This window comes from Cygnus olor, chromosome 6 (assembly GCF_009769625.2).
Source record: "Cygnus olor isolate bCygOlo1 chromosome 6, bCygOlo1.pri.v2, whole genome shotgun sequence".
Lineage (NCBI taxonomy): Eukaryota > Metazoa > Chordata > Aves > Anseriformes > Anatidae > Cygnus > Cygnus olor.
In genome coordinates this window covers 15,247,979-15,263,657 of record NC_049174.1, presented here as the reverse complement: position 1 = coordinate 15,263,657, position 15,679 = coordinate 15,247,979, and the positions used below count along the sequence as shown (strand labels likewise).

Genomic DNA, 15,679 nt, shown 5'->3' with positions numbered 1-15,679 from the left:
CTAAGTAAAATTTGTGTAATAGAACTCTCTTTCAAAAGTTACTCTGTCATAGTTTATTGTCATATTGTATTGAGACTGCAGGGACCTCAGTTCTGGATCCTCTAAAATGCTCTGCCCTTTTTTTGTACTCTTTTTAAAATCAGCTGAACATACACCCACAACTCTGACAGATTAAGCTCCAGCATGGAGGGCCTCTCTGTGGTTTTTCTCAGAATGTGTCTGCAAATGATTGAAACCAATTGTTTCTAGGACTATTAGTTATTAGCCAATTTCAGATACTTGGTAACAAGGTGATATGTTCGTTTTATAATATGCATAGTATACTAAAGTGCATTTTTTTTTTTCCCTTTGGTCTTTTATAGTTTGTTTTTGCAAGATTTTGCTCCCAAGAGAATTGTTCTGCTGACTTGAGAGTTTCTGGAAAAGTGGCTTTTCCAAAGTAAGTATGGTCTGGCTTTCATTTGCAGAAAGAAGTTCAGTAAGATTTTATTTAAATTGTTCCTTAACCTTTTGAATATAAAATGAATTTGCAAAAGTAGACAATAGACTCCCAGAAACGTATGAGGAAGAAAAACCCGTTTAGTTGAAGAATGTTTGTAAATTATAAATGTTTCAGGAAATGTATAAGAAATGTACATATTTGTACATACGTTCTTGCATAATTAGAAGACTTCACAGCTCATAAAGTACTACCAGCTTGACAAAAGGATAAACTTGTGTTCTGTGGTTCATCCGTATATGTGCTAAGATATGGAGTACAACGCACACTCAGTCGGTGGATCTTATAACTGCCAATATTTTGACCACTCAAACATTTCTGCTGCTTTTATGAAGGTACTATACTTGCACTGTACAAAGAAGGTACTTGAGTTTTCTACTAAGACATTGCTATATTTATCCTTTCAATTATAAATAATTAAGTGGTTCCTTTTCTTCATTTACTTAAAAAATATTACATCTTCATTTTTATACTGCTGATTGAGACACCAGGTGGTTGAGTATTATGCAAGGTTTTGACTCTTTTTCCTACATGAATTAGCTTGCATTTTTCAGAAAATATTTTTGGGGATTTTTTTTTTCATTTACAGCCCAACATTTTTTGAGATCCCCTTTAGGATGTTTCAATTTTTTCCGTTCCTTCCAATTAGGTATTGTGTTTAAATACTTTCATTATGTAAGATCATTAAGGCACTTTCAAAGTATTAAAATTATTATTGTCTTGAAGAATCTCTACTACACTAAGCAATGTTTTGTGAGATATACTTCCATTTGGCATCATATTTAGAAAGTTTTAAGCCATGTACCAACATTTCAGCATACATTTTAATGATTTGATTTTAAATTACATTTTATCATCACAACCTTTTCCTTTATTCAATATTATACTTTGAAGCAAGAAACATGAGCTATCGGTGTGCAAAAACAGAAAAGTTGTATCTCTTGTGTATCTCAGCTAGTTTGGTGTTTTATGTGAGACCTGGATTTTCCTGTGTAATTTAAAGTTGATTCTACTTTAATTGAGATACTGGGTTTATCTCACAGCACAACCTAAAATGACAGCAAAAGATGATAACAAACACACAATGCTGATTAATCACACCTGAGTGATCCTGAGCATAAGCTTTTTCATTTTCATAGATTTCAGAATAAGATCAGCATCCTCCTGTCTACTTTAAGGCATAGCCTACAGCATGAATCTTAAGCCCTTTCATTTTCTTAGGCTTCCCATAAACTTTTCAGAAAGAAAGATTGTGCAGCATTTCCATTTGTGATGTTAGCAATGCAATTTTGTAACTACTTCAAAGCTCTAAGAACGGAAAATAGATTATAACATACCTGCTTGGCATTAGGTATTGGTAGCAGCTTTTCAGTGTAAATAAATAGGCTAAATATCTTGATAAAGTGTGAAGTATCACCTTAAATTACATTGTGCCCCTGGTATCTCGATTAAAAACTAGTTAGCTGTGAAGCATTAATTTATTTTGTCTAGACAGAATGCATTCATTATCCTTGAACAGCAAAGCAAACACTTTTAGTCTTAAAAGAATGAAATCAAATAGCAGTGTCAATGTAATGCTTTACTTACTGAGTTATGAGTCTTCATGTATACACTATCATGTTTTGTTTAAATTGCTCAGATTTTGGCCTGCTCTGTAAATTTCTAGTCTTCATCATGCATTTTTTAATGAAGAATGAAATATGATTACCAGGGTAAAGCTCTGGTTCAGCTTTGTTTAGTCCCAGATGTGCACCTGGTGCTTTTGTGTACTTGTGTGTTAAGCTGGGAGGCATCTTTGTGATGGTGTCTTGTTAATGAGCTTGGCTTTAATGCGTATAAGAGGACTGAATGCTAAGCATATAAGTAGTAAAGTAACTTTAAAACGTAACCTAAATTTAATCAAGCTACTGAAATGTTAACATTGTGTTTCTCTTTAATTTGCTTTTGTCTTGGAACCTATCTGCTTATGCAGTGCTTTTACCTTCTGTTGCTTGTCTAAGTGCCAGCTACTTTCCCAAAGGTGTTCAGTGACTAATGCTTTGGTTTCGAGCCAGACTTATCTGATAAATGTCTATTTCTAGGCAACCCTTCTACAAGTCTTAATTAAACTTTAATGTCAAACTGAAGTTTACTTTTAGACCCTCATAGGGTGTCTGGACTTGTAACATGATTACAGAACATTACATAGATCACAAGATAGGCATGATCATTTACCCTCCTTGTGGCCTGTGACGTATCAATTTGAGCAGATTTTGAAATAATATCTGAAAACACTGCATCAGTAGCACATTGCTATTCTCTTCTGTAAAGGAAAGGCCCTATCCTGTAAAAGCCAGAAGTATGATAGGTCTGATAACACCATTCACATTAATAACCTCAGGCCTTGAAAGTCACAGTGCTTCAGTTGACCATCATCTGTTATCATAACTTCAGTTAAGAGGATTGAATAAACACTTTCTTAGTGATTTCCAGCTCAGCATTTTCAGAACCAGATGACATTAACTAAAGGAACAGGAGAATAATATATAGAGAATATATAGAGAATAATGTATAGAGAATAATTTTTCACTGATATTATGATCTTTATTTTTATAGACCTCATGATAAGAAGCCCTATCTTGCTGTTGGAAGTACGAAGACTTTATTGTTGAATGTTTCTCTGCACAACGTCGGAGATGATGCATATGAAACTGTCCTCCACATTCAAGTCCCTAAAGGCCTTTATTTCATTCGAGTTTTAGAATTGGTAAGTACAAGAAAATTTGTCAAAGAGTAATCCTTTGATATTTTTATTTCTCAGCCAGACATTTTCTAAATATCATAATGGATTGTGGAGTTTCCTTAGATACTGAGAATTAACCCCTCACATACCCTAAATGGCTGACAAAACCACTTTTGACATTCTTAGATGCTTAGCTACATAAACCACAGAATAGGTGCCATTTAATCAGTAACAAGATATAATGGTAAAAACTAAAAGAAAAAATTGCTTTCCAAATGTGTTTCCAGTGATCACAAAGATCTTGTTTAATCTGACCTTTTTCACATACAGTCTTATGAAGAAGTCACAGGTCGAATTGTTCTCACTTTGCATCTTTTTAAAATAAATGGTCTCACAGTGCTCTGTGTAGAATGCCCACCACCCACACCTTTCAGAGGTTGGATTTAAACAACTTAGCTTCTGGGGGGGACAAACTGAACGTGACATAAAGTGATGTATTAGTCAATGTAAAGATATGTTAAAGTAGTCATGAATATTATAGATATTCTGTATATGTCAGTGAAAAAACAAACACCTATTTTAGACAAAAAAATCAATTTTAGTCTGTGCATGTAATTTGAAATGCCTGAAAGAAGTAATTTTAATCACTAGTAATTTTCCATCATTTTAGGAAGAAAAACAGATACATTGTGAAGTATTAGACAAAGAAATTCATGTAGTCAAACTTGAGTGCAGCGTTGGCTATTTGTATGTCGATCAAAAATCAAAGGTAAGGTATGCATGAAGTTCCTGCTTTAAAACACCCTAAGTATGTTACTGTGATTTCACAAAAAAAAAAGTTTTGCAAAATCTCCCTCATTCCCAACTGATGTCTGTTATCGTGTTGGTATCTGAATCTCCCTGCTCCTTTTAAAATCAGTTACGTGAACACTCTCTGAATTAATTAAGGGACAACATTGTTTGTATTGTGTATCATGTGATTGTGGTTGGCATCCTAAACAAGTTGACTAAGGCTATGAACAAATGTGTAAAGCTAATAGAAAAGGACTGGAAGACGCAGAAAGCTAGTTTTTTATTAATCTGGATTTTTTTTTAGAAAGAGCAAGAAGTTCTAAATGAATTTAATAAAATATTTTGAGTAAAACTATGTTAAGACACACTATTATTTAATATAAACTTTTTTTTCGCTTCTGCAGCTGGATTTTAGCTTCCTCTTGGATGCCAGCTCATTTACCAGAGCAGATGACGACCTCAGTATCATCGTTAATGCTAGCTGGTAATGTATAATAAGAAATGCTCAATGAAAAATACTCCCAGCTTTGGAAAACAGAATAGAGAACACTGGAAAGACTGCAAGAAAGATCATCCATTCCAAAATCTGTAGAGAAAGGGAAATTACAAAACAAAATAAAAACAAAATAAAAAAAATAAAAAAACACCTTACTTAAAAATTAGGTTTCTGCCTGTATAAAATCTTTTAATGCATTTTAACACGTTGTTATCAATAAAATGGTTTTGTTTTAATAAGCTGGAAGATACATTTAAAATTTGTTGATAGAAATAATGCATAGCATGCGATAATGCATTTTATACTAATATTCCTCTCACCATTTTTATAGCAAAAATGAGGATGGAAACATGTTACTGGATAACAAGCTAACCTTAGCTGTACCTCTGAAGTATGAGATTGAATTAAATGCTCATGGGTAAGTCAGCCATTGTGATACCTGTATGTATCTTGTTTTCTTACTATTCTGAATTCCCCAAGCTTTTAAGCAGAGGCATAGGGTAGCTGAAAAATCCTGGGAATGAGATGGCACAGCCATTCTGGAGTCTGCCCCATCCACTTCTAAGGTTTTGTTTCTAGTATTGTGAGATGAGACCAATAGTATCAGTGGTGCTTTGGATTTGTCTCTTAATTGACTAGTATTTTTTGAGAACTGGAATATTTTAAATAGAAATAGGCATTTCTTTAATAACAGCATAGCAGTACTATTTCATTTGGTTTTCTTTAAACAAAAGTTTTTTTCAAAACTGAAGAGCTGGGCAGGATGTTTACATCAGTTTCTACAAAAAAAGTGAGAAACCTCACTGAAGGACTTAATCACACACACACACAAAGCCACAAAAGAATTTTGAAAGTGTGCATAAATAGGGTCTTACACACTGAGTATGATAAATGAATGCTAATCTAAGAACTAAAATAGATATTCTGTCAATTACTCCAGTAACAGATGGCATCAGTTACTAATTCTAACACAGTGAGTTTTGCAGCTGTATTTTACTTGACTATCCAATTAAATATCTCAGGAAGAAAACAAAGATATATCAGACTTTTATAGCAACTTTCTCTAGATGCCTTTTATTGTTCCTCTGGAACAAACAGTCCTGAAAAATGCAAATTAATTTTGAAAAGTTAAGATGGAGATGAAGATAGAACTGAAAGCCCCTAAGGAAACAAGAGATACCTCAGTTGGATGTTGAAGAGAAGAGCAACCATTTCTCACAACATTGCTCCTTCTGCTCCATAGATGCTTTTCTCAATGTGAAATTAGACTGTTACGTTCCATGCCTTCCTTACCATGGACTGTATTCTAGGTTTGTTGTGGTGTGTTCATGGAGATTAGTTTTTGGTTTGTAACTTCTGATTAATCTGCCTTTTTAAAAGAAACTGTACAAAAATAGAGGCCTTCTACTCTGTTCCAGGCTTTACTTAACTCAGGTAATTCTTTTCTTAGAATTAACCTTACTGGAGCAGAAAGTTATGCTAATGCTATATACCAAATCTATTAAATAACTTCTGAACTGTTTTAGATTTGTAACACCAGCTTCGTTTGTTTATGGAACAAATGAGAAAGAATCACCAGTTACATGTATGGAGGAGAATATCAACTTCACTTTCCATGTAAGAGCTTTTCTTTGTAAACCCTATTATCCTTGTTTTGAAGATTAATGCTTAGATTTTCAGTGTATATAAAAACAGTCTGCATAGTCAATAGGGTCAATAAGTTTTTAGAAGTACAAGGGCAAAAAGCAATTTTTAAGCATTAGTGATGCAAAGTGGCTGTTAATCCCTCTTAGGACACTTTTGTTTGGCCTGGACAATCTTCCACTGAATGGTCAGAAAAGGAAATACACATGCAAAATTGAAAGTGGTAGAGCAGTTCTGACTTGCCACTACTTCCATTAGGAAACATTTTTAAAGGAATTATGTTAGAGTAAGCAAAAGATACTAAGAGCTACTTATAAGAGGATCTATAGGTATCAGATTTGTCTCCAATGGATTAAAAGCAGGAGATAGACATTAATCTCTTAGTTGTTTTTGCACATTTTTCCCGGAAGGCAGTCTGTATGACCTCAGGGAACTCATCAGAAGTACACACCACTCATTTGGTTCAGAGAAGTGAAGTATTCAGTAAGCCTGCAGAATAAATCAAGCAACTCATCTTTTTAAATATTACAGCTCCTAGCAGAATTCAGTTTCATGTCAGCATAACAATGCAGGTGCTACCCAGTTCTGTAACGCTCATATATTTTGTATAAATTTGTTTGTTAGTTGAATAGCTACCATGAATTAAATCTTCAATTGTATAACATTCTTCCCCACAAGGTTATCAGTGCAGGACCAAGTATGGCTCCAAATATAAACTTAGAAATAATGATACCTAATGCTTTTCCACCCAATGACTTCAAATTATTTAACATCTTGGATATCAAGGTAAGCACAGGTTATTTAGTATTTTATTATCTGTATGAATTCTAAGAAAACCAAGAGCATAACAGGACTAGCTACAATTTGTGTATTAAATTTCTACTCCTTTCTTTCAAACCTACCTAATACCTTAGGTTCGTATTAGAGTGCCATTGAATTCAGTGAATCCATCTGTGCAAAGCTTGGTCTTTGGCATGCATCTGTGTTTTGTGTTTGCCAGTTTGTTCCTGCAAGTAGCAGAGTACAGTGTATTAAAAAAAATCAAAGTATTTCTGCATTGGATAACTCTTTAAAGACTAGTCCATCACCCTTAATTATTTCATATCAAAATAGACGATTATTGTTATGCAGAACATACAGTACACAGTCCTTTCTTTGTATAACATTAATACATTCATAAGAATGAGCTAAAATAGGGTACAACAGATGCCTTATGTCTATATATGCCTGCAGTAGTTGACTCAAATGAGCACAAAAAAACTCAAGACCCTTTCGAGCATATTATATTTCCTTCCAAAATATTCTGTGTAACTCAGTGTAACAGGGAAATGTAGAAATATGTTAGCTATGGTGAAGCAGAGTGAACAAGATTAGGATGATCTTCAGCCCCATGTATTTTAGAATTCTGAAAGTAAAAGTTGCCTTCTTTTTAAGCTCTTGCTTTTCAGAAACTTGTCTTCTGTTTATTACCTGATGTTTAAAAGCAAGCAGTGATTGTGTTATTTTTATTTCCAGACAACAGTTGGACAATGCTCCTACAATAAATATCCCAGAAACTGTACTGCAGCGGAAAAAAATGGAAATATATTAAAGGATGTTGTCACTTTTTTTTCAAAGGCTGCTAAGAGACACATGGTAAGGTCTATCTTTTAGAATTAGTAGCAACTGAATGACTGTATGAATAAGCCTAAAGATACTGGTATATCTTATATAATGAGGTCACCAGAGCAGTCTTCCAAGGATTTGTGCTGGGACCTGTGATATCTTCAGCATAGTCATAAATGGGTATGGATGACAGGCACCTAGAAAGAACTGCAGAAGTGTTATGTAACCGAATGAGTGGGCAAATAGAACAGCAGATGAAATTCAATGACAAATGGAAAGTTATGCATATGGAAAGAGTCTTTACTGTGCAGATGATGCAGATCAAACATTCGTTGCCTTTTCAACATCAAAAAAGTATCATGAAAGGCAAGTAGTACTCATGGTGGAACTTCTTACTAACGGATGTTGTGAATGCTAAAAATAAAAGTGAATTTCAAGGGAGAACATACAAGTTAACGGGACTGACAGTCATTGAGTATTACTGAATATATGGAAATCATTTTTGGCTCAGGAAGCTCCTATTAAAAATATTTGGGAGGCTGAGACAGTATTGTACGTACCTGGCCTGTTCGAGTTTATCCCTGCTGGTGATCAGATACTTGACTATGTAGTCCAAACCAGAAGAGCTGTTCTAGTGGTACATTTCCAAGGGTTTGTTCTCATGGAATTCTCCATGTCCTAGAACTAGATAATAAAGTACACCTTTAATACTTTCATCTTAAAAGAAGCTAGACATTTGAAAAATATTTTAATGTGGGGCTTCAGGCAAGCATAGTACAGGAACATCAAACACTGCTTGAGGGTGATCCTGCCCTAAAGTATCAAAAGTATTTCTTTCAAATAAGAACTTAGGCATTGCAGTCTTGGACAAAGAATATATTCATGTAAAGGCACGTGGCTTTTTTTTCTTCAAAGCTGTGAGAAATAGTGCTAGCTGTCAGTGTATGAATGCCCTCTCACACTGCAGTATTTAAGAAATAATCAATTACGCTGCTTTTGCTGTGTATCATAGTCACTGTCATATATCATTCTTAGTATAAGCTGATTTGAAATAACTGTAAAAACATATACATATAAACAAATTATTACAATCACCATTTTTCTGTATAAAAATGGCCCTTTAGGAAAAATGACCTGTTACGTTCTATAACAATTAGGTTGGTACCTTGTACTGTTTCTTTAGCACCTAGGATGAACAGTTCGTGGGTTGAGAGTGGGATGACAGTAACGAACTACACTGTGACCTTTAAAGAACAAACATAGAGCTTTTGATTTAATCAGTTCCTGAGTGTCTTTAATATCACAAAGATAAAATCGATAGACTTGAGTTGTAATCTTTCCCTCCCCTCTACAGTACTGCATGAAAAATGACAGTCTTTGCTTACAAATACTTTGCAAGCTTGGAAACATGGAAAGTGGAAAAGAAGCAACCATTCAGTTGCAGCTGGAGGCTACTCCTTCACTTTTAGAAATGGTAACGTGAATTTTTCATACTTATGAGGCATATTTCAAGGCGTATTTGTATTGTCTGCATATAAATTCCTTGTTTTTTTTTTTTGTCAAACACTAGCATTAGAAAATGATAGGCAGTACATATTTTATCTTTTCAATGCTAAATTTAAAAGTGTTATATGAAAGTGCAAACCACCAAAAAAGATGTATTTTAGAATATCACTTAAGTTTATAGTATATATTACTTTGCCTATTCTGGCTGGGTTATGTAGGATTGGGATTTAATTCCAACTCATAATTATGCTTTTCTAAGAAAAGCAGCATGGATGTGGCATTAAGCAAAACCCAACTGGGCTTTTTTCCAGGTTCTGGTACTAATTTGTTTTGTGATCAGAAAAAGGCATGAAGCCATGTGTGCTTGTGTGAGATTCTGTTTCTGAGAGCAGCTGTGTTACCATTTTTGCTGGGTAAGAATTAATGTGTTGAAAAGATATGTGATTTTTTTGTTGTTGTTGTTTAAAATCAGGATGATGCATCAACATTGAAGTTCGAAGTCAGAGCAACAGCCTCACCAGAAAAAAATGCGAAAGTTATTGAACTACACAAGGACAAGCAAGTAGCATATGTAAGAAAATTCTTACTGAATCCATGATAAAATTGTTAAACTAGAAAAAAACAGCAATTGTGGAATTCTGTACACATCTATACACAGACAATGAACACAGTGTTAATTATTTGAGAATTTAACTCATTTTCCTAGTTTGTTTTAGCGTCATTTAGAAAAAAAACAAAACTAAACTTATTTTCCACTTTACAGGTCTATTTAGAAGGAGTGCACCACCAAAAGCCAAAATACCATGTTACTGTGCTAATTATTGGAATAGGCTTAATAGCTGGCGTTACCTTGTTTTTACTTCTTTCATTTATATTATGGAAGGTAGGTTTTCAGTATTTCTCAGTTGCTCTCGAGTGAGGAATTCAGACTGTTGGTGGATCTGTAGATCTGTTAATGCAGCTTTAAAAGATCAACAGTATTTTAGTATGATCTGTCCTTTCTATAAAAACATAACTCCTAATGTACTGTTTTTTTTCAAAAATACTTCCCCATTTTCCTTCATTTTATCATTTTATCACCCCTTCCCGTTTTTTTGTGCTATCTATTGTTTGTAAATGATTTATATAATTTAATATCAAATGATTAGTTTTTGTGGGGTGGTGCTGCTTGACACATGATCAATAATCATCTACAAAATAGTTTCTTGCCAGAGCAAAATGGTTTAAACTGATGCATAAATACTAAAATATCCTATGATAGGTAAACAAAGAAAACTATGAAGGAAGCAGCTTCTCTAACAAATAATTAAGATATTGCTGCCTTTACTTACATGCAGACTTTCCCCATTTATCATTTTTCCTGGGAAGTGTAGAAATGAAGCAGATTAAACTGGAATGCCTTTTTACCATTTCACATTAAAAAAAAAAAAAAGGATTATATGAACAGTTCACAGTCCACTTGTTCTTACTCCTCACAGCAGGAGAGTATAACCCATCCCCAAATGTTAAAATTAAAAGCAACTCCTTTTTAATTGATGAATAACAATTGATTACTTGGTAATGACAAAACAATGGCATATACCATCCATTCGAAAGCACCATATATATGCTTTTTATTTTAGTTCATGTTATACTGTTTAGATTTGATAATAAAGATTTGCTGACGTACACTAACAGATTCCAAAATTATGTATTTCAGATTGGCTTCTTCAAAAGGCAATACAAACCAGTCACTCAGGACAAGAACGAAAGAGACAGTTGGAGTTTTACAAGTGGGAACAAAGACGACTAAGAGGGCAAATAAAAGCTCATTTTGAAATGAAGAATTAAGGTTCAGGTTAAGTCACAGAAGAAACACCAATGAAATGAAAACAGGTCGTGAGCTCACTTGCTCTTACAAAATACACTTTATTTTCTTGATCTGTATGGAAGACTACACCTTAATGTACAGTTATTTTTCTAATATGAAAATGGTAAAACAGTTTCAGTTTTGAAGTCTTAATAATATTTGAAATACCGTATATATCACCTCTGGTTTCAAACATCAGAACACTAAAGATAAAGGGAAGAATAATTAGTTACCAGAACGAAGAGTTCTTAGAAAGTAAAGTTTGACCAATCTTAGAAAATTGGATCTCAAACATAATAGCATGAATTATTCTATTCATTTTCAAGTTTCAATAATATTTTGTTTAGACATTCGAGAAGAAATCCCCCCTCATCTTGCTTTGACAATTTTACAAGGGTAAGGTAGCTTAAACCAATAGAAGGACCATAAGTAGAGTGCACAGATGTAGAAAACAGCTATCAGAAGCTCTCTTGGGCTTCTAAAGGTAACCTCATAAGCTTGGCTTCACAGACACAGCTACAGTATTGCAGAGACTTAGACAGCCAGGCAAGCCAGAGCCAGGAAAGTCAAAGGTGGATTTAGAGCAGGGAATTTTGTGTGGTTACAGTACACAATCCTCTCTCAGCTGTAGAAAGAATAATGTATTGGAGATCATAATTTGTAGCCACTTTCAATGAGGTACTTACAAAAATGACAGAATGAGTTGTCCTTTCCTTAATTATCAGCTCCATGATGTTTTGGACTTCTGCAGTGAAATATTTCTATCTGAGGTTTGTTTTTTATAAGCAAATATTTATTTTTATTTATTTGAAGATTTTCTATAATACTTAGCATAGTAGTATTTAGTACTGTTATTCTTCCAGTATCTGAAAGACTTCACATGATAGAGAAACAGATGTACCCAAAACACTCCAAATGCCAACTGTACTGGGCCAAATGTTATCTTTCAATCCTCCACCTGAAAGCATTTAGTAAGTCATTTGGAGAGCTAGCTTAGGTTCTTGTGAAGTTTACAGATAAATACCATCCAAACTGGCATCCTCAGAAGCCACGCATCGGAAAGGCAAATGACGGAATAGAAACATGGTTCAAATCACTGCTCTGCTACTACAGAAAGTTTCTTCAGCTGGATAAGTTTGCACTGCCACCTAGCTTTGGTGAAATAAATAGTATAATCCAGGAAAAAAAAAGTGACTGCTCCCCAGTTCAACTGGACAATGTACAATGTCATCAATCGCTGGATCTATTGCAACAGCAGTATGCAATATGGCCTTTCTTGCCTTGTCTTTGATGAGTTTCTGAACTGCAAGGAGAAACAAACGTAATGTGTACGTACACTTTGAAGCTGCACCATCATATGGAAATTAGCCTGCAACTCAAAAGCAATACTTTGTGCCTTCAACAAGCAATTTTTCTAATGGAGTATATTTGGTGCCATAAAAGCCATTGTCCACAGATTCTAAAGGTATTGGGGACCATTTTGTAATTTCCTTTCACTTGATTTGATGCCAAAGTTGTGGTTTTAAAGTATGCTAAAGTAACTTCTCTCTTTAAAATCTTCGGCACATTAAGGACAAATGAATGTTTATGTATTTAAAAAGAAAATCAAAATAAAGTGTGAAGAATTAAGTATTTTCTTGCAAGTCTGTGAAACATACACAAAATGTTTATCTTCTGAATGGCTTTAGTGAATTTTTGCACTTTAACCAAAATATCTTTGAAGAGAAATTTGTTTGATATTACAGCATATAAATATACCTCAAATACTGGAAAAAGCATTAAAATTCTTTTTAGTACAAACAATGCAAAGAAACAAAACTAAAGCATCTATCTTTGAAATAGTTTACATAAGTCAGTAAATGTGATAATGTTGCCTTGGAATGTTTTCTATTCAGATTTGATTATTAATGTGGAAATGTTGGTTGCCTATTCTTAGCATATAAAGCAAAAATTCGATTAGCTGATATAAACAAGATTGACAAAAAATGAATGTACATGGTGCTGATGAAGGCAAGATTATAAAGCATCACTCAGTTTCACTTGAATAAAGAGGATCCCAACAAGTTAAGCACATGAATGCTGTTTTTTTTGGTTTTGTTTTCAAATCTTGTTAATTTTTCAATTGTGTAATAAAAGCAGTTAAATCTACTGCATGTAGTTGGAATATTTTTCTCAGACAGCTTTACGAAGTTTAGTTTGAATTGCCATGAATGTTAAAATATTTGATGCAATATAGTATCAATTATAGAAGCGTAATTGGAGACTACTCACTGTGACTTGGAGAACAGGTATCAACTGAAAATGGGAGGCTCCACCCGGACGTCATGAACATCTTCTTCCCCATGAGGACAGCTTGGCTTTGGAGCAGGGGCTCGAAGAGATTGTGCCATCATCACCACCCTTGGAGGTTTTGAGACCAGACCGGATGAAAGCCCTGAACAACCAGCTCTGATCTCATAGCTGGACCACTTGGAGCAGGAGGTTGGGCTACAGCCCTGCTGAGGCCTCATTCAATCTGAAGGATGCTGACCCTGCTCTGTAGTCACTAACTCCAGTGCAGAGAAGAGAACAGTAGCTGCAAGGTTCTTGTAACAATTGCCTATGAAACAAGCATTTTATTGTCCAATTGCAGCCTTTACTGCCAGCCAGGTTTGTCCACAGGAACTGTATGAGATTTCCAGCAAGTAACAGCTTGTTCTTAGAACACAAATAACCATCTGCAATACTTCAGGAGCACCACGTGTTCATCTAGCTTACTTATCATCAGTAAGAATTTTTCACAGGATTTAAAATCAAGTAAAATACAGATCCCATGTAAAGGCTTACACCCTGATTTAATAAAACCTTAAACAATTGGATTTCACATTATACTTAACTTCTTTCCAAACAAATAACTTCAAGCAACTTCTTCCAGACATGAGATAGCACAGCTTTCACACCATTATGTATCAGCCTTTTTCTTAACAATTCACAGACAAGTGAACACAACTACATGCATCACCCCTGTGGCCCTGCAGACAGACAAACTCACCAGGCTGCTACTTTTCATCATCTCAAAGGAAAACAGTTTCCAGAAACAGTCTTAATTTGCATTCATCTCAAATAGTTGTAGTAAAGTTACCTAAAAAATCACTTATAAAAATATTACCAAAATATAAAAATAGTTACCAAAATAACTCAGTTACCAAATAACTCATTTATCATAACTTTATTCTCAGCAACAAAAAATGTGCTTAATATCCCTCCAGTTCTCCAATATCTCCCTTCAGTATACATTAAATATTGTTAAATATTTATCTTGTACAAAGAGTAGTCTTTAAAATAACTTTCACCAAAGAAAAGCTGTGTAACTCATCAGCATATCCTTTCTTCCTTACTGTTTGACTAGAAAAAAACTCGAAAGCAAACATATTAAAGCAACATTAAAAGCGATACCTAGAAATGGAAATCCCTTATCAGAAATCCACATTTTGACTGCATTTCTGTATTTCCACTCACTAGTTCTATTTGAACTGAGTAACCTGACAACATGAATAACAGCAGCCTTAAAAATACCTCATATTATATTTATTGCAGAAGCTTGAACAATTTTAAAGAGAAAAATCACGGAAGTTTTCATGTATTTTGATGGGCATTTTTAGAACCCAAAATTTATAAAAGAAACCCATATAATCACTTTTCGTTTTTTCTTGTTAAGTCTAATAATGCTTCTTTAAATATATCTTGATAAAAAAATATATATAACTTGATAAAAATTTAAAGCCAGAAATACTATAAACATCCCTTTTGCTACAACTGAGTTCAATGAGTTCAAAACTGGGACTTTAGACAGAAGTGCATACGGATAAGAAAAGAGCTCTAATACAGAATGTGCAGTGTGTCCCTTCTATATGCAACTGCATGTTGCTTTGGAACTCTCCAGGTCATCAGTGTTCACTCCATAGAGATTAATAAGTTGAGGATGCACCCTGTGAAGTGAGGAAAACAAACTATCAATTTCATCAACTCTTGCAATGGCTTTTTTTTTTTTTTTTTTTTTTGAAAACAAGTATGCCTGAATTGCTATATGGAATAAAATCGAGTGAATTACATTTCGAGAGTTCCTACAAGGTAACCTCTAAAAGTGTATATTATTTTCTCAGTCATCCTATAATATGATCAGCCTTTTATTTTACACATCAAACAACGTTACCTCAACTGATCCTTCAACTAATCCTGTGTACACTGCAGAAAAATGAGCTGCCTCTCATTTATTTCTACCGATAGTCCTATTTCCCCATGTATTAATATTCTTTTTTTGATCCTACATAGGGACTCTATTCTCAAGCAGCACTATGTTTCCCACAGTTGAACAACTACATGTTTGCGTTAAGGTTGCAAACAGGGCTTTCCAAGCAGCAATCCTCATACCCAAACAAGCTCCTCCCAGGACTCACCAACCTTTACCTACATCTGTTCCCCTCAAAGAAACAGAAGGGTAAAGTAACTTGCAGAAAGGGGAGGAGAGGAGCTGGAAGGTGCTGAACCACAAGAAAGGAGAGGTCTCGAGGGCGTAACAAACCTTTC

General features: G+C 34.4%; 2 protein-coding genes across 5 annotated transcripts in view; one reads left to right on the top strand and one right to left on the bottom strand.

The window, feature by feature from the left end:
* The window catches only part of ITGA4 (integrin subunit alpha 4), a 36,870-nt gene extending 24,157 nt beyond the window's left edge, over positions 1 to 12,713 (top strand). The window contains exons 17-28 of the mRNA XM_040562532.1: positions 363 to 439; positions 3,095 to 3,245; positions 3,892 to 3,990; positions 4,418 to 4,497; positions 4,841 to 4,927; positions 6,036 to 6,126; positions 6,832 to 6,939; positions 7,669 to 7,788; positions 9,113 to 9,232; positions 9,737 to 9,835; positions 10,028 to 10,147; positions 10,964 to 12,713. Coding sequence (XP_040418466.1) covers positions 363 to 439; positions 3,095 to 3,245; positions 3,892 to 3,990; positions 4,418 to 4,497; positions 4,841 to 4,927; positions 6,036 to 6,126; positions 6,832 to 6,939; positions 7,669 to 7,788; positions 9,113 to 9,232; positions 9,737 to 9,835; positions 10,028 to 10,147; positions 10,964 to 11,056 — 1,245 coding nt within the window. The 3' untranslated portion in view covers positions 11,057 to 12,713. The remainder of the gene's footprint in view (positions 1 to 362; positions 440 to 3,094; positions 3,246 to 3,891; positions 3,991 to 4,417; positions 4,498 to 4,840; positions 4,928 to 6,035; positions 6,127 to 6,831; positions 6,940 to 7,668; positions 7,789 to 9,112; positions 9,233 to 9,736; positions 9,836 to 10,027; positions 10,148 to 10,963) is intronic.
* Positions 12,714 to 13,205: 492 nt separating this feature from the next.
* The window catches only part of CERKL (ceramide kinase like), a 58,330-nt gene continuing 55,856 nt past the window's right edge, over positions 13,206 to 15,679 (bottom strand). For all 4 annotated transcript variants that reach the window (XM_040562536.1, XM_040562533.1, XM_040562535.1 and 1 more), the window contains exon 13: positions 13,206 to 15,081. In XM_040562536.1, coding sequence (XP_040418470.1) covers positions 15,000 to 15,081 — 82 coding nt within the window. In that variant the 3' untranslated portion in view covers positions 13,206 to 14,999. The remainder of the gene's footprint in view (positions 15,082 to 15,679) is intronic.